This window comes from Balaenoptera ricei, chromosome 8 (assembly GCF_028023285.1).
Source record: "Balaenoptera ricei isolate mBalRic1 chromosome 8, mBalRic1.hap2, whole genome shotgun sequence".
Classification (NCBI taxonomy): Eukaryota; Metazoa; Chordata; class Mammalia; order Artiodactyla; family Balaenopteridae; genus Balaenoptera; species Balaenoptera ricei.
The window spans coordinates 84,084,196-84,110,973 of NC_082646.1; the positions used below are offsets into that span (position 1 = coordinate 84,084,196).

Sequence of the window (26,778 nt, forward strand, 5' to 3'; positions counted from 1 at the left end):
TTCTGACTAAAATAACCTATAACAGAAACAGGATAAAGTGAGCCTCAGAAGTCACAATGATCTTCTGAAGACTAAATACTCAGTTAATTGTTCAGCCTAGTCTCGAAAGTGTCTCTTAAGCATACAACCAAAACTATTTTTCCATCACAACTATCACTCTTTAGGTCCCTGTGCCAAAAAGGAAGGTCAAGTTTAACAGGAGAGATAAGACATAATATAAATAACCAAAGTATAAAGTGCAGTATGGGAGACACAGATAGAGTGGTGTTATACTGACTTGTTTTCAGTGGAAACTCATAGAGGCCTTTACGAACGAAATGGAATTTGTTACACTCAGCCATCCCATTCATGGCAAGGGAGCAATTTCTTTAGGCATAAAGCATCTTGCAGTATTTGAACCTCAGAGCAGATGGCATAAAGCTAAATAAGTGCCAAGGATGGCTTTGCTGTTTTTACTTTATTTATTTTATTTTTAAAGATTTTATTGGCAGTTAAGCTCAATTCTGAGACTTCTACTTGACAAGAGTACTACTAGCTTAGCTGCATTTGGGACAATTTACTATGTGATAAAAACTGTCATTTGTAGATGCTTTTCCTGTCAATAGAGACTAAGGATTTCATTACCAACAAAATGCCTGTCTCAGAGTAAAGGTCAGAAGCGTGTTGGGGAAAATGCTCATATATTTCGCTGTCATGAAACTGTTCTCTTCCCACAAACTCTAGAATGGGTACTATCTGAGGGTTCACCATTTATTGCACGTAGAATGAATGTGGGCACTTGGTTATAGAAGATACTAACATTTTAAATTTGATGGCGTCTTTCATCGGTGGAAAGAGATGGAGAGGGAGCTGTAACTTGCACATTCGAGATGCTTATGGGAAAAAAAGAGTGGGCATGTGTGTGAAGTGAGGGGTAGGAACGGGATCGAATGTTTCTGCTCAGGTCGTTTCCTGCCAACCTTTTTATTCAACCCAACTCAAGAGATGGTACTTTGTGGAACCTAAATGATTAATAAGGCTTCCCAACAGGACCGCGAACCAACCTAAACCATGACAAAATGTTACAGGTTACTGTCTAGAGTAAGAACAAACGTTCTCAGGGGGCTATAATGACAATAAGAAAGATCATAGAGGACTTAAAATGACATCAGTGAGATACTGCACAGAAGGAAAAGAAATGAGTCGGCGCGCTTTGTGCGGATATCCAGTTTGTGCTGGGATAGGTTGGATTTTAGGTAATCAGAACAAACAGAAACAGTTATTATGTACCTAGATGTTGCAAAAGTATCGCACGCAGCCCCTTTAGCTCTCCTAGGGCCCCCTTATGAAATGGGATAGAGAGTCTGAGCTTAGTTGTGCACTCTATCAAGATGTGCTTTAGTTTGCCATTTTCCCTCCAGTTTCTCTGGACACTTGTCCTCAGGATGGAATGGGAGTAGGCCAGTCAATTTAGCTTCATGCACATGGTAATAAAGCATGACCTAATTTGGGGACATCTCTTCACATTATTCTATATACACAATGGATTCCAATTATTCCAGGAATTGTTTTTTACAGCCAAACAAAGAAAAGACCTAGCTAGCTGGAAAATGGCTTTGATGTTCAGCTAAAAATATGGATTTTGATTTGGAGATAATGAAAGAATTATCCAAAAACAGCAAGTGAGTTAGCGATTGCATATACAGCAAAGAAAAGGATACCATTATCTGGAATCAGCATAGCCAGGTCCTCAAGTCTAGATTCGGTGTTACAGATAAGGAAGAGAGGAGGATTCTGGATAGGCAATGGCCAACCATTGATAAAGGAAACACATACACACACACACACAAATTGCCACCTGCGGTGCAAATTCTTTTTGAGATTCTTCTACGTGATTAACTTTGTAAATCAATTAGTAATACGAGAAATGACTATTTTCTTGTCTTTAGGTTTCCATCAAGTATTACCATTTAGTTACATTAATGTGGACTTTACTGTCTGTATTAGTTACATATTGTTGCTGTAACAAATTACCACAAATTTAGTGGCTTAAAACAACACACATTTATTATCTTTCAGTTCTAGAGGTCAGAAGTCTGAATGGGACTCAATGAGCTAAAACTAAAGTTCCTTCTGGAAGCTTTAGGAGAGAATTTGTTTCTTTGCCTTTTTCAGCTTCCAGAACCTAACTGCATCCTCTGGCTTACAGACTCTCCCCCAACCTTCAAAGCCAGCAGCACAGCATCTTCTAATATCTCTTTGACTCTGACTTCCTCTTCTATCACCTTCTTTCACTTCAAAGGACACTTGTGATTATATTGGGCACATTGAATAATTCAGAATAATCTCCTTATTCTAAGGTCAGTTGATTAACAAACTTAATTTCATCTGTCAATTTAATCCTTTCTTGTCATGTAGCATAACATATTCACAGGGCTCAGAGATGAAGACATGAACATCTTTCAAGAGAATTATTTTGACCAGCACAACATCTAACTGAATATTAAATTAACTTATTTACATGCAGAGCATTTTTAATTCAAATGTGTCTTGACAGAGGAGACCACATCATTCAAGCTTTAGAACATGTGCAGATGCTGCATTACTCTATGATCCTCAAACTTTAATCTACCAACCAATCAACCAACTAAACCTCATCTATTAATAACTCTTTCTCAAAAATATGCCTGCTTTTCGTGGAATAATATCTGAATTCATTAGTTTTGAATTCTTAAGGGAGATTTTGCTTCTTAAAAATGGATTCAATTGCCTCAGTAATTTTAAATTCATGTCTTCACCATTCCTCCCACCCTATCCCTATACATTCATTCTCATGTTCAACAAGTCCACCATGTGTCAGATACTCTGCTAGGTACAGGATATTCAAAGATGGATAGAACACATAGTCACTACTGCTTAAACAGGATCTGAAGACAGAGAAGAGGACATAAAATTAAAGAATAACAATATAGGGACTTCCATGGTGGTTCAGTGGATAAGACTCCATGCTCTCGACACAGGAGGCCCGGGTTGTATCCCTGGTCAGGGAAGTAGATCCCACATGCATGCCGTAGCTAATAAGCCCACATCATGCTGCAACTAAAAAAAAAAAAAGAAAAAAAAGGTCCCTCATGCCGCAACAAAGACCCAATAAGACCTGGCACAACCAAAATAATAATAAATAAATAAATAAACAAACAAATAAATAAATAAATTTTAAAAAAGAATAACAATGTGGTTTAAAGTAAAGTACTATGAACTATAAAATTAGAGAGACAAGCCCTAACTCTGGCTGAGAAGGTCAGAAAAACTTCACTGCAAATATGAACTTTGGATGTGATGGGTAAGGGCAAGGCGGGGATGGCATTTTAGTTAAAAATGAAGAAAAGGTAGAAAGGGGAGACCCCCATGTCTCGTTGGCTCTTGCTGTTTGTTCTTCCTGGAGTGTCCCCCCACCTTCTGCCATATCTGACCCTTCTCTCTTCCTGTCCCCATTCCTAGGCCACCTGTCAAATCTCCATTTCTGTTTTATTGAAAGAATAAGATGAGGACAGAATAAAGTCTTCTTACATGATGTATAAACTCCTTATGATTTTCCTTGCTTACTTCTCCAAATACATCTCTTAACCACTTGCCCACATAGACCTAAATTCTAGATATTCCAGGTTTTATTTCATATCTCTTTTTATGGATTCCACTGTGTAATGGGAAAAGAAGAGAATTGGGAATAAGAAGGACCTAAGTGTGAACCCTAGAGCAATCATTGACAAAGCATGTGACTTTGAATGAATTTCTTTATTGCTTTCAACTCTATGTAGTAGGGATGTTGTAAAGTCAATATAAGGTAACACATGACTGATTTATTGAGTAGGCCGAATATGGTTTGGATCAATCAGGAAACTATCAATGTTTTATTTTTCTACAGTCTTCAGACGTGCTCTGTTGTACTTCCCTTATTCCAACAATATTTAGGCAAGACTTTACAGCTTTAGCTCATTTTAATAGGAATCAATTCCATTTTGATCATAAAGATTAAATTTCAGGCATTTAAAATGTTTCATCTAGACTTAAATCTAAATTCTAAACGTCAGTCTCAATTCCATTCCATCTATATTGGGGAGATAGCATGGTTTCTCCTTTTAGTATTCCTCAATATTTCTTTCATTCCCTAACTACCCCACTTTTCACCCTCCAACTCCTCCGGGGTTAAGAAGAAGAGGAAGAAAATGGTCAAAGTTATTTTTATTTATCTTGTCCTGTTTGAAGTTCTATCTTGGCTTATATTACTTGTCATTCCCTCTGTCTTGGCAAATGTTTAAATGCTCCTGTTTTTGTAAGGCACAAATCCGTGAGTGGTTAAATGCCCATCCTAGACTTCCATACTGGGCAGCTACTGATGTAGATGATGCATTTGACACCTGGCCTGTCATATCCACTAACCAGTCTACCTCTTGTACAGCAGTTCACCCCAAGATACTTATAGTACCCCTTTGTCTTGGGGAGTCTCAGTAACACAGCTCAAGCTGGCTATCTTCTGTGGGATCCAACTGACCCAAAGAGACTCCTTCATTTCTTCCATGACAAATGTGGACACGTACAATCACTGCTACCCTCTCTTCTTGTCTTAGACTCTAAAGCATCTCTAGTCATCCTCCCACAGTCAGAATTTTCTGATGGAAAGAAGATACTAATCTTGATTTAGGACAAAACTCTAGAGGATACATGTCAAGATCCTAAGGCATTTATCCCCACACTGTACTCTCATGACAGCACTGAGCTGGGCCTAAGGGTTTATCTAGGTCATCAAGCATCCAGTCTTGGAGGGAGATGTCCATCTTTTCTTTTTTTCCAGTGTTCTAGATGTCTGTGAGTTTTCATTTTGTTGTTCTGCATCTCTTAACTGGTGGGCATTCGAGAACCACCTACCTCCTTTCTCCCACTAGGGAGAAGCAGTGGACACACTCCCAACTAGCCTGGCAATTCTCCTCCACCTGACCTTACATGAGTTGGATGGAGTGATAAGTTGAAGGTTGAAGGGCTGGTGTGGCCACTATCTAATATGCCTCCTTTACTGCTCCCTTCAGAATGCAGAGGGACTTGTCTCCCACTGTCTGTTACTGAATAGTATGTGATTTTAGCCAAAATGCTCAGATAACAGTAAACATTCCATTTTACACTCAGGCTCATATGTGAACTTCATAGCACAGTGCCTGGCATATTATGGGACTCAGAAATGTTCATTGTATTGGGTTTTTTTTTGTTTTTACTTTTACTTGCAAAGTCTCAATTGGGTATTCCTGTAATGCAACTACTTATATAACTTTTTAAGGGGTTATTTAAATCTAACACTCATATTCTGGCATTTTTTAAATGAGTAAGAAAGCTAAAAGAGGGTAAAAAAAAAGTAAATCTAAATTTTAAGAACTGCTTGGGGGAATGGAGAAAAATAACACCTTTCTACATTAAAATACTTTTTTTTCCTTCAGTTCAGAGGACGGTGGGCCTCATTTACACTTGCCTTTTCCAGAAGCTAACTTGTAGCTCAGCTCACCTGCTTTTAGGAACAGGTTGATTCATTTTACTAGCATACAGCTAGTGCATTTGAAATTGCTGATGAAAGGTACTGTCAAATCCCTGGTCTATTTTGATAATGATTTGTACTTGTAAGGCAATCTGCCCATTAGTGTAGGAAAGGAGAATTGGGACAGCACCTTATAAAATGATCTCTGAAAGCAAGCACGGAGCCCCAGAGTCTGCTGGGCAGGAATTTATATCCCCATAGCATTTTGACTCAGCACACAAATGTGGGATGTATGGGGGTGTTTGCATCAGTGCCAGATTGTTTGCCTACACCATAGGCTGTCCTAAGAGATTTGTTGTATCTGCCTTTGCTTGCAGATTGGAATTTAGGGAGCCTTTATTTCAATGCTAAGTTATAGCACAGGGTTTCTCTCCATTTTATCTATGACTGCCCAGATATAATCACCCACCAATAATCATGATATATCAAATGTATCCAGTTGTTAGCCAATTAGGTGGAATATAATCCATCACTAACCTTCTCTTGTTAATGTTCCCAACAAAGGGATTACTAAACAGGAGGCTATTTGTCTACTGTAATATGCAATGTAATCCTCCCCCATCCATGCTGTGAACTCTGCCATGCTACCCCAATATTTTACCTCAGAAAATGCAGTTGTATTGAGAAAATGTAAAAACTATAACCTGGGATAAATTAGGCATGAGTTTAAATTTTAACTTGTGTCAGTTTGAGTAAAATAAATCTTACTTTTTCTGAGCTACATTTTTAAAAGACCTATATCTTAAGTTTGCTGTGAGGAGAAAATGAGATGACATGAGCATAGGTGGTCAAGAAATAGTCATGCTCTTCTCTCCTCAGTGTTAAAACTCACTTGTTACTCTTGCAGCCAAAACTGCCACTGAGCATCCAAGAAAGTTTTTTGATAGCAGTCGCCCCAGCCTTGAATTTTGGGGAACTAACATTATCTTGAACTGGTGTGCCTCAGGGAGACAGGAGAAGGTCATTCTGCTGTTGTCGTCACCTCTTGTATAGTCTTACTCTGAGGTGTGTAAAAGGAAGCCCCTTCTCCTTTACAGTCATGTTAGGAATTTGTGTGCATGAGGAAACCACATTAATGGCTGTTTGTTCCTCTTGGTCAGTTGTAAAAGTGAAGATTTTTGTTGGGATCACTGTTGTCTATTAAGATTTTTAGGAGGTAAACTTATGAGCACTCAGAGGTTTAGGATTATGGTCCTTTTACTCCCTACCCGCCTTGCCTGGGATCTAGTTCACTTGGGGACACAGTGAAGGAAGAGCATGTATATCAGAGCCCGGCAACCTGGGTGTCTCCCACTATGCTACATATCTTAATGCCTTCAGGCAAGTCACTCAGCCCAGAGCAGACTTCTTCCAGTTCTTCGAACAGGCAGATTCTTTCCTGTCTTAGGTCCTTTGTCTGCTCTGTTCCTTCTCTGTAACGCCCCCCACCCCTCTTTTCCTGACTGACTATTTCTCACCTTTCCAGGCTCAGCTTATATTACTCTTTCAGAAAGACCTGTTTCGGGTTGACCTCCCTTCCTCCTGCAGTTAATCACTGCTCTCTGGCTGCTTTCTTTACCTATCACGATTTGAATGAACATATTTATTTGTTTATTTGTTTCTTTACCCTCCCAAACTCTACACTAAGACAAACTCCTTGAGGACAGAAACCAGGTCTATCTCACAACCCTAAACCCAATGCCTCTCATAGTGACATATGGAAGGGGCTCAAAAATATTAAAGGGAATTCCCTGGCGGTCCGGTGGTTAGGACTCTGTGCTTTCACTGCTGAGGGCACAGGATCAATCCCTGGCTGGGGAACTAAGATCCCACAAGCCACATGGGGCAGCCAAATATATATATATATATATATATATATATATATATATATATATATATATATATATATATATTTGTATATATATATAAATATATAAATATATTTTTATTGGAGTATAATTGCTTTACAATGTTGTGTTAATTTCTGCTGCACAGCAAAGTGAATCAGCCACACACATCTCCTCCCTCTTTGACCTCCCTCCCACCACCCATCCCACCCAACTAGGCGATCACAGAGCACTGAGCTGAGCTCTGTGTGCTATACAGCAGGTCCTCACTAGCTATCTATTTTACACATGGTAGTGTATTTATGTCAAACCTAATCTCCCAGTTCATCCCACCTTCCCCTTCCCCCCCAAGTCCACACGTCTGTTCTCTATGTCTGCCTTTCTATTCCTGCCCTGCAGATAGGTTCATCTGTACCATTTTTCTAGAGTCCACATATATGCATTAATATACGATATTTGTTTTTCTCTTTCTGACTTACTTCACTCTGTATGACAGACTCTAGGTCCATCCACATTGGTACGAATGACCCAATTTCATTTCTTTTTATGGCTGAGTAATATTCCATTATACATATGGACCACATCTTCTTTATCCATTCATCTGTCTATGGACATTTAGGTTGTTTCCATGTCTTGGCTACTGTAAATAGTTCTACAATAAACATTGGGGTACATGTGTCTTTTTGAATTATGGTTTTCTCAGGGAATATGCCCAGTAGTGGGATTGCTAGGTCATATGGTAGTTCTATTTTTAGTTTTTTAAGGAACCTCCATACTGTTCTCCACAGTGGCTGTATCAATTTACATTCCCACCAACAGTGCAAGAGGGTTCCCTTTTCTCCACACCCTCTCCAGCATTTATTGTTTCTAGATTTTCTGATGATGACCATTCTGACTGCTGTGAGATGATATCTCATTGTAGTTTTGATTTGCATTTCTCTAATGATTAATGATGTTGAGCATTCTTTCATGTGTTTGTTGGCTATCTGTGTATCTTCTTTGGAGAAATGTCTATTTAGGTCTTCTGCCCATTTGGGGATTGGGTTGTTTGTTTTTTTGATATTGAGCTGCATGAGCTGTTTGTATATTTTGGAGATTAATCCTTTGTTGGTTGTTTTGTTTGCAAATATTTTCTCCCATACTGTGGGTTGTCTTTTCATCTTGCTTATGGTTTTCTTTGCTGTGCAAAAGTTTTAAGTTTAATTAGGTCCCATTTGTTTATTTTTGTTTTTATTTTCATTGCTATAGGAGGTGGGTCATAAAAGATCTTGCTGTGATTTACATCAAAGAGTATTTTTCCTATGTTTTCCTCTAAGGGTTTTATAGTATCCAGTCTTACATTTAGGTCTTTAATCCATTTTAGTTTATTTTTTGTGTATGGTGTTAGGGAGTGTTCTAATTTCATTCTTTTACAGGTAGTTGTCCAGTTTTCCTAGCACCATTTATTAAAGAGGCTGTCTTGTCTCCTTTGTATATTCTTGCCTCCTTTGTCATAGATTAGTTAACTATAGGTGAGTGGGTTTATCTCTGTGCTTTCTATCCTGTACCACTGATCTTATTTCTGTTTTTGTGCCAGTACCATACTGTCTTGATTACTGTAGCTTTGTAGTATAGTCTGAAGTCAGGGAGCCTGAGTCCTCCAGCTCCGTTTTTCTTTCTGAAGGTTGCTTTGGCTATTCAGGGTCCTTCATGTTTCCATACAAATTGTATAATTTTTTATTCTAATTCTGTGAAAAATGCCATTGGTAATTTAGTAGGGATTGCACTGAACCTGTAGATTGCTTTGGGTAGTATAGTCATTTTCACAATATTGATTCTTCCAATCCAGGAGCGTGGTATCTATCTGTTTATGTCATGTTTGATTTCTTTCATCAGTGTTTTATAGTTTTTTTAGTACAGGTCTTTTGCCCCCTTAGGTAGGTTTATTCCTAGGTATTTTATTCATTTTGTTGTGATAGTAAATGGGATTGTTCCCTTAATTTCTCTTTCTGATCTTTCGTGGTTAGTGTATAGGAATGCAAGAGATTTCTGTGCATTAATTTTGTATCCTGCAACCTTACCAAATTCATTGATTAGTCTAGTAGTTTTCTGGTGGCATCTTTAGGATTTTCTATGCATAGTATCATGTCATCTGCAAACAGTGACAGTTTTACTACTTCTTTTCCAGCATGTATTCCTTTTATTTCTTTTTCTTCTCTGATTACCATAGCTAGGACTTCCAATACTATGTTGAATAATAGTGGCGAGAGCAGATATCCTTGTCTTGTTCCTGATCTTAGAGGAAATGGTTTCAGTTTTTCACCATTGAGAATGATGTTTGCTGTGGGTTTGTCATAGATCGCCTTTATTGTGTTGAGGTATGTTCCCTCTATGCCCACTTTCTGGAGAGTTTTTATCATAAATGGGTGTTGAATTTTGTTGAAAGCTTTTTCTACATCTATTGAGATGATCATATGGTCTTTATTCTTTATTTTGTTAATATGGTATATCACATTGATTGTTTTCTCTATATTGAAGAATCCTTGCATCCCTGGGATAAATCCCACTTGATCATAGTGTATGATTTTTTTAATTTGTTGTTGGATTCTGTTTGCTAGTATTTTGTTGAGGATTTTTGCATCTATGTTCATCAGTGATATCAGTCTGTAATTTTCTTTTTTTGTGATATCTTTGTCTGGTTTTGGTATCAGGGTGATGGTGGTCTTTTAAAACGTGTTTGGGAGTGTTCCTCCCTCTACAATTTTTTGGAAGAGTTTGAGAAGGATAAGAGTTAGTTAACTCTTCTCTAAGTGATTGATAGAATTTGCCTTTGAAGCCATCTGGCCCTGGGCTTTTGTTTGTTGAAAGATATTTAATTATAGTTTCAACTTCATTACCTGTGATTAGTTTGTTTATACTTTCTAATTCTTCTTGGTTCAGTCTTGGAAAGTTGTACCTTTCCAAGAATTTGTCCATTTCTTCCAGGTTGTCCATTTTATTGACATATAGTTGCTTGTAGTAGTCTCTTATGATCCTTTGTATTTCTGTGGTGTCAGTTGTAATTTCTCCTTTTTCATTTCTAATTATATTGATTTGAGTCCTCTCCTTTTTTTTCTTGATGAGTCTGGCTAAAGGTTTATCAATTTTGTTTATCTTCTCAAAGAACCAAATTTTAGTTTTACTGATCTTTGCTATTCTTTTCTTTGTTTCTATTTCATTTATATCTGCTCTGATCTTTACGGTTTCTCTCCTTCTACTAATTTTGGGTTTTCTTTGTTCTTCTTTTTCTAGTTACTTTAGGTGTAAGGTTAGATTGCTTATTTGAGAATTTTCTTGTTTCTTGAGGTGGGTTTGAATTGCTATAAACTTCCCTCTTAGAACTGCTTTTGCTGCATCCCATAGGTTTTGGATTGTCATGTTTTCATTGTCATTTTTTTCTAGGTATTTTTAAATTTCTTCTTTGATTTCTTCAGTGATCTCTTGGTTATTTAGCAGCACACTATTTAGCCTCCATGTGTTTGTGTTTTTTACAGTTTTTTCCTGTAACTGATTTCTGACCTCATGGCGTTGTGGTCGGAAAAGATGCTTGATCTGATTTCAATTTTCTTAAATTTTCCAAGGCTTGATTTGTGACCAAAGATGTGATCTATTCTGGAGAACATTCCATATGCACTTTAGAAGAAACTCTATTCTTCTGCCTTTGGTTGGAATGTCCTATAAATATCAATTAAGTCTATCTGGTTTACTGTGTCATTTAAAGCTTGTGTTTCCTTATTTATTTTCTGTATCGCTGATCTCTCTATTGGTGTAAGTGGGGTGTTAAAGTCCCCCACTATTATTATGTTACTGTCGATTTCCCCTTTTATGTCTGTTAGCATTTGCTTTATGTATTGAGGTGCTCCTATGTTGAGTGCATAAATATTTATAATTGTTATGTTTTCTTCTTGGATTGATCCTTTGATCATTATGTATTGTCCTTCCTTATCTCTTGTAACAGTTTTTATTTTAAAATCTATTTTATCTGATATGAGTATTGCTACTCCAGCTTTCCTGTGATCCCCATTTACATGGAATATCTTTTTCCATCCTCTCCATTTCAGTCTGTATGTGTCCCTAGGTCTGAAGTGGGTTTCTTGTAGACAGCATATATAAGGGCCTTGTTTTTGTATCCATTCAGCCAGTCTGTGTCTTTTGGATGGAGCATTTAATCCATTTACATTCAAGGTGATTATCAATATGTATGTTCCTGTTACCATTTTCTTAATTGATTTCAGTTTGTTTTTGTGGGTCTTTTTCTTCTCTAGTGTTTCCTGCTTAGAGAAGTTCCTTTAACATTTGTTGTAAAGCTGGTTTGGTGGTGCTGAATTCTCGTAACTTTTACTTGTCTGTAAATCTTTTAATTTCTCCGTTGAATCTGAATGAGATCCTTGCTAGGTAGAGTAATCTTGGTTGTAGGTTTTTCCTTTTCATCACTTTAAATATATCCTATCACTCCTTTCTGGCCTGCAGAGTTTCTGCTGAGAAATCAGCTGATAACATTATGTGGAATCCCTTGTATGCTATTTGCTGCTTTTCCCTTACTGCTTTTAATATTTTTCTTTGTCTTTAATTTTTGTCAGCTTGATTAATATGTGTCTTGGTGTGTTTCTCCTAGGGTTTATCTGTATGGGACTCTCTGTGCTTCCTGAACTTGGGTGGCTATTTCCTTTTCCATGTTAGGGAAGTGTTCATCTATAATCTCTTCAAATACTTTCTCACGCACTTTCTGTTTCTTTTCTTCTTCTGGGACTCCTATAATTCGAATGTTGTTGCATTTCATGTTGTCCCAGAGGTCTCTGAGACTGTCTTCAATTCTTTTCATTCATTTTTCTTTATTCCGCTCTGAAGTAGTTATTTCCACCATTTTATCTTCCAGCTCACTTATCTGTTCTTCTGCCTCAGTTATTCTACTATTGATGCCTTCTAGAGTATTTTTATTTTCAGTTATTGTGTTATTCATCACTGTTTGTTTGCTCTTTAGTTCTTCTAGGTTCTTGTTAAACGTTTCGTGTATTTTCTCCATTCTATTTCTGAGATTTTGGATCATCTTTACTATCATTACTCTGAATTCTTTTTCAGGTAGTTTACCTATTTCCTCTTCATTTATTTGGTCTTGTAGATTTTTACCTTGCTACTTCATCTGTAACATATTTTTTTGTTGTTCCTTTTTTTTTTTTTTTTGATGAGTGGGTCTGTATTCCTGTCTTACTGGTTGTTTGACCTGAGGCGTCCAGCACTGGAGTTTGCAGGCAGTTGGGTAGAGCCAGGTCTTGGTGCCGTGATGAGGACCTCTGGGAGGTCCATGGGGTCTGAGGCTCTCTGTTAGTCCAGTGGTTTGGACTTGGTGCTCCCACCACAGGAGCTCAAGCCGGACTCCTGGTCTGGGAACCAAGATCCTGCAAGCCGCGTGACATGACAAAAGAAAAGAAAAAAAAGGAGCAGTACAATAACAAAGAATAAAAAATAAAATAATATTTGAAAGATAAAAAATATATTAGGAAGAATACAATTATAATTGAAACTACAACATGGTATAACAGAACCACAACAGAAAAAAGAAAGGAAAAAAAAAGGGAACGTGCCAAAAAGAGCAGAACAATAGCAAAGTATAAAGAATAAAATAAAATTAGAAAAATAAAAGATTTATTGGAAAAAATAAAAATATAAATGAATCAACAACAACAAGGTAAAACAGAACCACAACCTAAAAGAAGAAAAAAGAAAAGAAAGCAAGGCCAGAAAAGTCATTGGCTGTGGGGGGCGGAGGTTAGGCAGGGGGTGGGACTTAGGCAGGGGCGGGATTTAGGGTGGGGATGAGGCCTAGGCGGGGGTGACATTTAAGCACGGGGCAGGGCCTAGGCTTAGGACTTGTATGGCAGGGGAAAGGCAGCACATTCTGAGGGGGGTGGTCTCAGGATTGTGGAGTTCTTGAGTTTGGAGGTAAGGCCTTGGGTGAGGGTGTGTGGGCGGGGTTTAGGCCCAGCGCTGTTGGAGAGGTCTCAGAGGGGGTCTTAGAGTGCTGCCTGTAGAAATAAGGCACTGGGTGGGTGTGTAGGGGCAGGGCTTAGGCGCTGCAATTTTGGAGGGAGCCTCTGAGGGCAGAGGATTAGGCCCAGAACCCCAAGAGGCTCCCCAGTGCCCAAGTGGCCAGGGAAAGTGCTGGCTGTGCTCCCTTCTGTTCCTCCACTTTCCCGAGTGTCTCCCCCGTCACCGCTGAACTGTGGGTGGGTCCCACCGGGTGTGGGAACTCCTCCCCTCCCCCCGCTGCCCCTCAGGGGTGCCGGTCCTGTTGGTCCAGCCTTTAGTTTTGCTCCCCTTCCCCTCCCTCCCACTCTCTCAGGACCCCTGCAGCTTGAGGGGACCTCAGTGGGCAGAGGATCAGGAGACCATCTCAGCAGGCTTCCCAGGGCCCAAGTGGACAGGGTAAAAGCTGGCCATGATGCTCCTTTCTGATCCTCTGCCCTCCCAATGGTCCCCCCACTTTTCCCCTCCAGGCATGGGATCCCTTCCCCTCCCCCAGCTGCCCCTCAGGGGCGCCAGACTTGTTCCACCTCATGTCCATTTCTCCTGCCCCTCACTCCCCCCAACATCCTACCCGGTCGCTGGGGGTTCCTCCCATCCCCTTAGGTGTCTGTGGTCCCCCACCGGTGCCTGGTAAGTGCTCTAGTTTTGCGGAAACCCGAATTCCACAACCTCCTAGTCTGCCATCTTGACCCCACCCCTTATATATATATTAATTAAATCACTGGACAGTTGCATTTCCCAGCCTCGCTTGCTTCATCTGTAAAGGTGATAATAATAACCCTTGGAGTGAGATTTAGGTGAGATATTATAGAAATGGGAAGGATCTGGCAGAGGGCCCAACCCAGGCTTGATGTTATCATTAAAAGTACATGAAATGGGCTTCCCTGGTGGCGCAGTCATTAAGAATCTGCCTGCCAATCTGCCTGCCAATGCAGGGGACATGGGTTCAAGCCCTGGTCCAGGAAGACCCCACGGAGCAACTAAGCAACTTAGTTGCCACGGAGCAACTAAGCCCGTACACCACAGGTACTGAGCCTGCGCTCTAGTGCCTGCGAGCCACAACTGCTGAAGCCCGCATGCCTAGAGCCCATGCTTCGCAACAAGAGAAGCCACCGCAGTGAGGAGCCCGCGCACCACATCAAAGAGAAGCCCCCGCTCGCCACAACTAGAGAAAAGCCCACACGCAGCAATGAAGACCCAATGCAGCCAAAGATAAATCAATCAATCAATTAATTAATTATAAAAAGATTAATTAATCTTTAATTATAAATTAAAGATAAGATAAATTAATTAATTTTTTTCAAAATGCGAACATTAGGCTATTTCATGTGAAGAGTCCGTTTTACCTATATAATTCTCTGTTAGCATAGAGAAAAACTATATCTAGATTTTTTTTAGCATATAAGACACCATCTTGACTAGACAATTAAATTATTATGCTACAACATGGCCAAATATTTGAGTTATTATGTAGTGAGAACAAGAAATTACTCCTTTTCCACTGGGAAATTCATTACCACCCAAGAGAAATGGGGAATGTTTCACTGGTTGTAATTCTGTGAGGCTTACTAGCAATAAAAAGAAGAGCTGGAAATAACACGATTTCTCTGCTGTGATAAAACATGTATAAAATTCACTGCAGAATTAACAGCTTTTACCATTTATAAAAACTGCAACTTCTTCTCCCATATTTCTAGATTTTTTTATTCTGAAGGAGGAGGTTGGGAGTGTGCAATATTCTGATTTGATCTATTTAATTAAAATTGTGGACTTGCTTCAGAGGTATTACCAGGAAAGCTCTCCTTTGCCTATGGTGATATGGCTCATCCCATTACCCTATAGTGGGGAAGTTTTGCCTCCTTGCCCCCATATGACTTCCTGTTACAACAAAACATAATGCACTTCCCAATTTGCAGGCCTTGTTTCAAGCAGTCAACCTGATCCACACAACAAATCTTCCCATGATGACTTGGGGAGATGTGTTACGAGAGTAGATAGACTCACTTGAGTCATCTTTCTCCTTTATTTTCCATCATTCTGTGACTTGGTACATTTTGCCTCTATTTTCTACAGTTAGAACAATAATGAGCACAACAACAACAACAAAAGCTAATATTTAATGAGGGTTTACTTTATCTTGGGTGCTGTTTAAAAACTTTACATGTATTAGCTTATTTATTCCTAATGTTGTAGGAATTATTTTCTTCTACCCTTACAGAGGAATAAAGAGGTTAAATAACTTGTTCTGAATGACAAATTATTATGTAATAGAGGCAGGATTTGAAGGCAGGCAGTATGGCTCCAGAGTCCATGCACCTAACCACTATGTTTATAAACATCCATCATCAGTGTGAACACCTGTGGTAAGCAACATCTAAAATGACCCCCAATGATCCCTGACTTCTGACATTCAACCCTTCTGTAATTTCTTCCCTTTGTGTAAAGACTGGACCTAATGACTTGCTTCAAATAGATAGAATATGGTAAAAGTGAGGAGATAAATCACTTCTGAGATCAGATTACAGGAGTCTGTGACTTCCATCTTATTCTCTCTCTCTGGCTCTTTCCCTGGCTCTTCCTTCTGATGAAGCAAGTTGTCATGTTGTGAGCAGTCCTATGGAGTAGCCTATTTGGCAAAGACCTAAGGATGGCTTACAGCCAACAGCCATCGACAAACTAACGTTTTCAGTCCAATATCTAGTGAAGAACTAAATCTTGCCAACAACCATGTGAGTGAGCTTGGAAGTGGATCCTTCCACAGTTGGGCCTTGTAAAGACTGCAGACTAAGCCAACACTGTAATTGTTCTCTCGCAATTGTTCTCTCCTGTGGGAGAACCTGAGCTAAAGGACCCAGATACATGGTACCTGGATTCCTCACCAAAACTGTGATATAATAGATATTTTAAGCCACTAAGTTTTGGAGTGATTTATTACACAGTCATAGATAACTGATAAAACACTCTAGCACTTTTATTATTTATTATTTTCCTTCTTCTTTTTTTTTTTTTTTTTGGCCACACCGTGCTGCATGTGGGATCTTAGTTCCCCTATCAGGGATCAAACCCATGCCCCCTGCATTGGAAACGTGGAGCCTTAACCACTGACTGCCAGGGAAGTCCCTACTTTCCCTTTCTTTCTTTCCTTTTTGTCAATGCTTGCTATAAGTCACACAATACTTTCATATACATTGTCTTATTTAACCCTCATTCAGCCCTATAAAATATATTATAATTTTCATTTTACAGGTGAGGAAACAGTCTCAGAAAGTTTATGGAACCTCATAGCTAGTAAGTGGGAAACCCAATGTTAGTACCTGGGTGTCTGTGATCTCTTAATCTTTTTAAAATTTATATCCCTTCTTCCATAAACTATTCCCTGTTTGATTCAATCCCCAAACCCTAATCTTACAAAACAGAGCTAATCACTTTCTTATCTATGATACCTCTCTCTGCATCATTTAAAATAATTACTAGTAATAGATATCATTGTTGAGTGATTTTAATGTGCCATGTACTATGCTAAGAGCTTTATATAAATTATCTTACTTTGTTCTCATAAAAATAATCTGAAATAGGTTCTACTACTTTCATTATTTTGTAAATGAGTAAATTGAGGATCATAGATGTTAAACAACTCATAGTCACAGAGATGATAGAACATTTTGTATTACTTATTAGTTTTAGTTGTAATTCACATGCCTGATTTCCCCAATAAACTTTAAGCTCTAACAGGGCTTGCATCTTTGCACACCATGACGCTCAGCACAGACCTTCCCATATGGGTGCTGAATGAATGATTATTGAACTGAATTTCAACCTTAAGTCCTCCATTTTGTGCATATGGACAGTCAGATTTATTCAGAGTGATACAAATACCAAGAAAACTCATTCAGTACTATATAAGTTCATGATATATATATATATATAAAATATTTTTTCTACAAAAATCTGATGTCATTGACTCCCATGACTCACACAGCATAGAATCACTCAAATCTCTTTCTCCTTCACAATTTGTATCTTTATCTCATATCATTTACAACTAAAAGTTATGGCCAGAATAGTGAATTCTGAGAGTCTACAAAATTAGTAGTTATAAAATAAGTAAATACCTTAATACATTGCTCTTGCTTGAAGAGTTCAAGGCAAGAAAGCAGGATACAAAAAGATTTTCTAAACTGGGATTCAAACCAAATGATATTTGGAAATTAGAATGATGAGGTAGCCAGAAAACTCCTTAATCAAACTCTACATTTCAGTAAATTGAATAATTAATATAGTTTATCTTAGGGATTCTTACTGAATTGCTTCATAAGAATGCAGCTTTAAAATTATCAACTTGATTAATTCATCAACTGAGTTAAGAAATATTTAATGAATGCTTACGATAGCAAGACAGTGTTTTTGTAAACAATAACATAGAAATGAATGAAACATTGTCTCTGTGCCAAGGGTCTTTCAGTATAGTAAAAAAGTTAGATGTGGATAAATACAGTATCATCTAAGTGCAAAGATAGGTTTAGGTTTTAGGAACACAGACAAGGGAGTTTCTACTCTCAGTGTTAGGAGTATATCAAAATAGTATGTGGTGTATAAGACTTTAATCCTTTCATATTTCCATGTGATTCCATATTCTCTTAAATTTTCTTTAAATGAAGAAATATAGAAACTACCAAATAAATATAGACATTTTGGAAAGCTTTGGCTCTCTACAACAAGTTCCTAGCAGCTAATGGGTCACCAGAAATATGGCACAATTAATGTTATATCTCTGTGTACTAACGTTAGAACAGAATCACTCCAGGAGAAGGTAAGAGTCTGAGAACCACAGACACTTTGAACTCCCCAAACGTGTCTCAACTTCAGTAGCACCTGTGCTAAATAACTTTGTGAGTTTTTGCTGTGATGACTCAAAGATATTATAAGAATGTGGGACTTTGCATTGCCAGATTTTCTTCCTTATGATTCAGAGGGAAACGTAGCCCTGTGCTATAGAATATAGAATTTATGAAGTCCAAATAGAATTACGCTTATCCCTCTAGGAGTGTCTAATCTAATAGAAATATAAAACAGACTGACTTTGAGACTTACAATTGTTTGGGTCATATGGAGACTACATTTTAAAACCAGAATCATAATGTATTTTGTATTAAAATACAATATTTTTTGAAATAACAATTGTTTTGTTAAATTAAACAATAGCCCCCATATTTGTCTTACAGACCACAATTCCTTCTTCCTTTTGAAACGTATGATATTTGAGTATACAGCCCTCTATTTCTCATTATCACTAGCATCTAGGCACCATCTTGTCTATTGCCCTCTTTCTTTGAAGGCTCTTTTACTTGTTGCATGAGGTTTGTGTTTTAAGTTTGGCTATCATCGTAGCTAACTTACACATCTACATAAACAGCATATCTAATACCCTGAACTTGTTAAGAACACTACCACTTCTGAAACACACTATATCCGAACTGATTCTCATGATCTGCTTTTCTTCCCGGTTCCTCACACTGGTTTTCTCCCACTCCATACTCCAGTACATCAGGGAGAAGAAATACTTGCAGTCATCTTAGACCTTTCTCCCTTTCAGTCTCTATTCTATTCTCATAAAATTCTATCAATTCTTTCTCAAAGATGTTTCTCCTTTTCACTTCCCCCCTTCTTTTCTTTCTTAGTTCTTGCCACAGCTGTGGCATTTCATACTCTGGTCTCTTCCCCCTCGGGTTCACCACACATACACCCTTAGATGATCTTCCTACATCACAGTTTCTGTTCATCATTCATTTTGGGCAGAGCACACAATGAATCACAACTGTATCTCACTGAGTTATTTTTCCTTCAGTATAGTTATCACTTTTCTTTTATTATAAGAGTTTTGCCTACTCATAGAAAAAGTAAAAAGTACTGACGCGATTGTAATTCAAAACGTTTTCTTCTGTATTTCCTAACTGGTTATCATTGTTTTATATAAAAATGTAGATATCTGTTAATTTTAAAATATTTTTACATGCTCAACTCTCACTGATTCTAGGAATTTTAAGTCTATTTTTCTTGGAGTTTCTGGGCACATAATCTTATATTCTTCAAAAAATGATAATTTTTCTACCCCTTTCTTTTCAACATTTTATTAAATTTGGATAGAACTTCCAGGAAAATGCTAACTAATAATGGAAATAGTCCACATCATTGTCTTGCTTTTGATGTCAGTGGGAATGACTCCAGTGTCTCATTAAGTATCATATTAGGTATGGTTTTATGATTTATGTTCCTAAGTAAGTATCCTTTTCTTTGCTTTCTAAGAGTTTTAACCAGGAGCAGCTGTTTAATTTTTATCAAATGCTTTTTTTGCCATCATCTGAGAAGGAAAAAAATGTTTTTTCCTTTTAATTACTCTTGCAATGTAATCTTTAATAAATTCCCTAATGTAAAATGAATGTTCCTCATTTTCATGAGCTTATGAGTATGATTTAAGATATGTTCATATTGATAATCTAAAGGTTGATGGCTCATTGATCAGGAACACTGCTCCACTGATAGTTCTAACCTGATACTACCCTACCCCAAACTTTAGTGATTTCTTGTTTTCAGAAGGTATTTAGTGGGTGTTTAGGAAGAATTAATCTCATGGCTTTCCTCTCTGGTCTTCTTGCTGATGTTGAGAAAGGTGTGTGGTCACCCTCTCTCTTCTACTGGCAGTTCCTTTTATAAGAATGATACTTTTGAAAGAGGGAAAGTTTATTATGGATTCATACCACAGATGCCTACAGATGAAAGCCCTCAAGACACTAAGTCCCTCTGTGAATGTTTGAAATTTTTCTACACTACCAGTTCTATATTGAATTTCATGAAGAAATAGGGATTCTTCTGAACACTGTCTCTGGGACACTGCAACATTGCTTACAGCCTGAAGTATCACAATGCATTTCAAGTCAAAGGGCTGTCTGGGAGCCACCAGTTTGTGGGCTGGACAGGTTCGGCTATATTCTGAATCTAGTTTAGATTCAGATAGGTCAGTCATATATTAATAATATTAATTACTTAATATTAAGCAATTTAGTCAAATTTATCCAATTCAATCATGTTTTCCATTACGTGAAATACCCTCCCCCTTCCTTGGGCTTTTTAAGCTCTAGTCTTTCTGCCTACAGTTTCCCAGCTATGTCTTCCTATATATTGGTTTTATCCTTAATTTTCCTGGAGTATATCCTCAAATACACACAGATAAGAATCGTGGGTGCTCAAATTTCTGAACCTTACATGTCAAAAATACCATAATTTGCTCTTCTTCGTGAATGATTATTTAATTGAGTATAAAATTCTAGAATTCAAAGGCATTTCCCTCATTCCTTGGAGCCATTGCTCCATTATCTTCTAGCATTTTGTGTAACTGATTTTTAGACCTTTATAGTTGACCTGCTTTTCTCTCTCTTCCCTGTAAACTTTTATTGTCTTATGTTTAATTTTGAAAATCTGAGGCGGTGTCTAGTACTTCACTCCCTGGACACATTCATTCTAAATAAGAATGCTTTCCTTTAACACTTTTGAATTTGCTATTGTCACTTTTGTTGATGTTGTTTTCCTCTCCTTCATTTTCATCTACTTTTTCTTGTTGGAATGACTGTCAGTAGGATATTGAACATCCTGAATGGCCCTTTATGTCTCTTCCCTGTTTTTTCATAGTTTATTTTTTGTTTTGTTTTCTTTGCTCTGAGATCAGAGATTAAAAATAAAAAAAATTATCTCCCAGGTCTTTCGTTTTTGTTTTTGTTTTTTTTTACAATTAATCTATTGACTTCCAAAAGGTCTTTTTCTTTTCAGATTGATAATTTTTGTTAGCACTGTATTTATATTTTATCGGTGCTATAACTTTAAATCTCTTTTAGGATGCATTAAAAATTGTTCCCTTAAACTATATAAATTATATTTCGTCTGGGATTTATTGTTATGTTTATTTTTAATTTTATATTATTCCTTTGTGCTACTACTTTTTCTCATATTTTCTTTTTTTTTTTTTAAACAATTTCTTTTTTTTTTTTTTTTAAGAAATTCACATTCTTTTATTTATTTATTTATTTATTTATGACTGTGTTGGGTCTTAGTTTCTGTGTGAGGGCTTTCTCTAGTTGTGGCAAGTGGGGACCACTCTTCATCGCGGTGCGCGGGCCTCTCACCATCGCGGCCTCTCTTGTTGCGGAGCACAGGCTCCAGACGCGCAGGCTCAGTAATTGTGGCTCACGGGCCCAGTTGCTCCGTGGCATGTGGGATCTTCCCAGACCAGGGCTTGAACCCGTGTCCCCTGCATTGGCAGGCAGATTCTCAACCACTGCGCCACCAGGGAAGCCCTCATATTTTCTTTTGGCTCATGGATATTCATATTTAAGAATAAAGGACTTGTTTAAATATTCTCAGTAGCTAATCTGAGTTTCTTCTATAGCTGGGTATGGAGATCAATTTTAACCATAGGCTTTTCTCCAAAATGGGAAAGTTTATTGAAAGTTCGTTGTTGGTGGACAGAGTTTATGGATAGGAGGGCTTTCAGGTAGGGTGTGTGGATAGGAAGTTGGCTTCCAATGCTGGAATGAGAGTCTCAACCTCAAGTCTTAGCTATCCCAGGGTGGTTCCTTCCTTCCTTCCTTCCCTCCTTCTTCTTCCCTCCTTCTCTCTCATTCTCTCTCTCTCTCTCCCTCCCTCCTTTCATCTTTCTTTCCTTTTGAGTAAAGCCTTTTGATTTTCATTCAGACAGAAAATAATGGGTTGACAGTCCTTCATTTTGAAGTGTGGGTTATGGGGAATGGGCAGAGGGCTGAGTAGCATGGCAGTTTTGTTTTCAGAACTATAACAAATTCTCTTGTTTAACATTTCCCTCTCACATCTCCTCTTATCTACTGACTCCATGGTGTTCCATTCTCAACTTTGAACCTCCCCCATGTATTTATTCTGGATTGCAAGTACTTCAACTGTTTTGTCAACCCACTTCAACTACAATCCATTTTCCAGTAATTTATTGCATTCTCTTATGCTATAGATCTTGACCTGTTGATGTCTCTGACGTGATTTCTTCTGTGTTATGAATGTATTACTTTTCAGAGTTGTACACTCTCATTACAATGGAGTCTTGAGAGGGAGAGAAGACAAATGCCTGTGTTCCAAATATCAGCATTTGCACAATAAAAACTATGGTTTTTATAAAAATGATATATTGTAATTATAAAAATTTTACACAATGAAAAAAATAGTGTATAGAAATATGCCAAAATTCACACAGAATTCAATGATCCAGAAAATACCAATATTAATGTAAGTCAAACCTGGTTTCAGGTACTTTCTATATATAAATTTAAAAATGGATGGCTTAGAGATATGGTGATGGAAAAATATAGAGAGAATTATATTGAAATATCCTTTATATTAGAAAAAATTGCATTTTATTTTCAGAATTTCATCTTGAATGAGATATGCCCCCATGCTCAAATTAATTTCAGTGTTATCAACCAAATCAATCAATGTTTATGAACAAAGCCACCAAAGAACCATTTCTCAAATCACCTTGGCTCCATGTTGCAATTTATTCACAACTGTGATCCTTCCAAGTCCTTCCTGAATATTTCTGGGAATTCCCAAAGGATCTTCATACATCTGGGTCTCTTCTACTGGCCTCTGGGCCTGGCTGCTCATAACTCCTCCATGATATACTATACAGGCTCTGAAGATGAGAGAACAAGAGTGGTTTACAGTAATTCTTTGTAAATTAAGAAAAATCCCACATCTGTTGTTATATCTTGGCTATTTAAATTTTTATTTTGTAGTTATTAGATATGTTTGATTTACATATTTTTATAATATTTGAGATAAAACCTTTAAATTATTGTTTTTACAACTTTTTTCTTCAACAAATTTCTGTTCTCCTTATTTTCTTAACTAGACTTTATTGTCCTCATAACTTTCTGTAATGTGAGAAGTTGAAGGGTAGGAATTTGCTGAATAGTGAAGTTTTTCCCATATATAAGATTTAAAATATATATATATAATTTTCCTTTACATTATTAAATACACCTTAGTTTTTAGTTGTGTTTTCTTTATGCTTTTACAGCAATATTTATCCAGGATAGCATACTTTAAAGTTTTCCCTTTTTAGACTTTTATTTAAAATTTTTGGTTTTATAATGACATGGCCAGATAAATTATTCTGTAAAATTTGTGATTTAGGTGATCAGTTAAAATTTATTTGAGACCTATTTTATTCTGTAAATTTTCCAAAAATAAATGTGATACATATATTCATATATGTATATTTTATTGTAGTAAAAAACACATAACATGAAATCAACTCAAATTTGTAAGTATACAGTACAGCATTGTTAACTATATGCAAATTGTTTTACAGTAGATCTCTAGAACTTTTTCCTCTTGCATGACTGAAACTCTATGTCTATTGACCAGCAACTCCCATTTCCCCCCTCCTCAAAGTCCCTGGTGACTACCTTTCTACTTTTTTATTCTATGAGTGTGACTACTTTTAGATATCTCATACAAGTGAAATCATGTAGAATTTGTCCTTCTGTGACTGGCCTGTTTTACTTAGCATGTCTTCAGGGTTCATCCATGTTGTAGCATGTGTCAGGAGTTCCGTCTTTTTTAGGGCTGAATAAATGAAAATTACATTCTCTTTATCTATCCACCCGTTGATGGACATTTATGTTGTTTCTACCTCTTTACTATTGTGAATAATACTACAATGAACATAGGAGTGCAAATATCATTTCAAGTTCTGTTTTCAATATGTTTGGATAAATACCCAAAATTGAGATGGCTGGGTCATATGGTAGTCCTATTTTTAATTTGAGGAAACTCCACACTATTTTCCATAGTGGCTGCATCATTTTTCATTCCTACTAACATTGCACAGGAGTTCCAATTTCACCACATCATCACCAACACTTACTTCCTTCTTTTTTTTTGATAATAGCCCTTCTAACATCTGTGAGGTGATATTTCATTGCTTTGATTTACATTTCCCTGATGATTAGTGATGTTGAGCACCTTTTCATATACTTGTTTGCCATTCTTATGTCTTCTTTGGTGAAATGTCAATTCAAGTCATTTGCTCATTTTTTAATCCATTTATTTATTTATTTATTTACGCTAATAAGGTGTAAGAGTTCCTTATATATTTGGAAATTAACCCCTTATAAAATATATGGTTTGCAATTATTTTCTTTCATTCTGTGAATTGACTTTTTACTCTTATTTCCTTTGCTATGTAGAAGCTTTTTAGTTTGATGTGGTCCCACTTGTCTATTTTTGCTTTTCTTGCCCATGTTTTTTGTGTCATATTCAAGAATTCATTTCTAAGACCAATGTTATAAAGTTTTTTCCTTGTGTTTTCTTCTAAGAGTTTTATGGTTTCAGGTCTTACATTTAAGTCTTTAATTCATTTTGAGTGTATTTTTGTGTATGGTGTAAGAGAAGGGTCCAATTCCATTTTTGGCATACAAATATTTAGTTTTCCCAACACGATTTTTTAAAGAGATTATCCTTTCCCCATTGGGAAGTGTTTGCACTCTTGTCCAAATTTCGCTGCTTTTTAAAAAGATCTGTGGGCAGGCAGGGGAGTCCTGGGATGAGAAACACCTGGGGGCAGGAGTGCTAAGGCCCCTCCTCCTCCCAGACTCCTGTATAAGGAGTTTAGCTCACATCACCTATCACACAGTCCCGAGTGCTGCTGCCCACCCCCTCCCCCCCTTCCCAATCAGAGCCACAGGGCAGTAGCTCCGGGCCCCAGAGGCCGGACCAGCTGTGCAAAATGTACGTCTCGAACACCCAGAACAGGCAGGGCCGCAGACGCCAGAGTGAGGGAGTGAATTGCGCATGCGCGGGCAGCAAATCTCCAGCTCCTCAGGAACGGAACCAAAGCGCCTGGCGTAGCGCGGGCGCTTCTGGCCCGGCCACCTAGGGCTCCCATGCTAAGTCTGTCAAGGTCAAGGCTACAGCAACTCTACAAGCCTTTCCACTATCCTCAAGTCAAGCAGTTTTTGCTGGGAGCTTGGAGGTATCTAAAATTCGTGCCGGAAGGCCAACTGTGCGTGTCCCTCAAACATTTGCCTTTAAGGGCAGCTTCAGGGCATTACTCTGTTTCTGAACCAGCGCATCGGGCAGCAGCCTGGGGAAGCTGCCTCCTCCACTCAGTCTCCTCCATCAGGAACTATTTTCTTCTTTGAACACTGTCAGGACGCCCGCGGCAGGAGCTGGGGGCCTGGTCCAGGTGAGTGGAGTGTGGAATTTCCCAGGAAGCCGCAGGGCAGAGTCTGCAGGGTGTGCTTCGTGACTTCGGGCTCATGTCCTTTGTTCACATTTCTGGGCTCTCTATGCTGTGCCATGATCTATAGATCTGTTTTTATGTCGGGGCCATATATATATATATATATATATATATATATATATATATATATATATATTTTTTTTTTTTTTTTTTTTCAATAGTTTTGTAATATGTTTTGAAGTTAGGAACATTGGGTGCCAGCTCTACTCTTCACTTTCCCCCCAGGGAGAGGCCTCCAAGTTGTGTCCTCTCTGTCTGCTATACCGCTGGCCCTCAGGAATAGCAGGGAGGCTCCCGGCTCTTTTTGTTCTCTGTGGCACCCAGGCACCTAGAATATTCTGGGTTCCATTAGGGCCTTGAGATAGGCAAAACAGAAACCAGTCTCTTGGGCAGCCCTCAGGAAAAAGCTAGAACATTGGCTGCATGTTCCGACTCTCCCTCCTCAGGGAGAAGCCAGGAGTTGGGGATTTCTTCCTGCTCCTTCTGTGCTGAGCCGGGGGGGAGGGGCTATGGCGAGTGAATAGGTGCTAAATTGTCGCCTTTGTTCTCAGCAGCTCGCAACTTGACACCTTTTCCAGTTAGTGCTTAGATTCAGGCAAGACAGAAATCAGCCCCTTGGGTACTTTCGCCAAAAGTCTGAATGTTGCATGAATATTTCAGTCTTTTCTTTTCCTCCCCAGGGAGAAGCCAGGAACTCGGAGTTTTCTCCTGATTATGCCGCAGAGCGCCAAGGGGAGGACTCGGTGAGTGAGTGCCATGAATTTTCCTACCAGCTTAGATACAGCTAGTTTTGCCTTTCCACACAACTAGGCGGTGGGAACCTCTTAACTGGTTTATGGATATCTCACAAAGGGAATTTGTTCATGTATTGCTGTTGAATAGATGTCTCCTTAGGTAAAAGAGGGTCTGGGGCTTCCTATTCTGCCATCTTGTTGACATCCTGTCGTGTGTGTGTGTGTGTGTGTGTGTGTGTGTGTGCGCGTGTGTGTGCATTTTGTATTTTCTTTCAGTTTTTGAGATATAATTGG

The 26,778-nt window shown here is 38.1% G+C and overlaps 1 protein-coding gene across 1 annotated transcript in view; it reads left to right on the top strand.

Moving 5' to 3' along the window:
- LOC132370196 (hypoxia-inducible factor 1-alpha inhibitor-like) overlaps positions 1–26,538 on the top strand; it is a 175,651-nt gene extending 149,113 nt beyond the window's left edge. Inside the window, 2 exon segments of the mRNA XM_059929937.1 lie at positions 25,576–25,693; positions 26,431–26,538. Coding sequence (XP_059785920.1) covers positions 25,576–25,693; positions 26,431–26,538 — 226 coding nt within the window.
- The last annotated feature ends 240 nt before the right edge of the window (positions 26,539–26,778 follow it).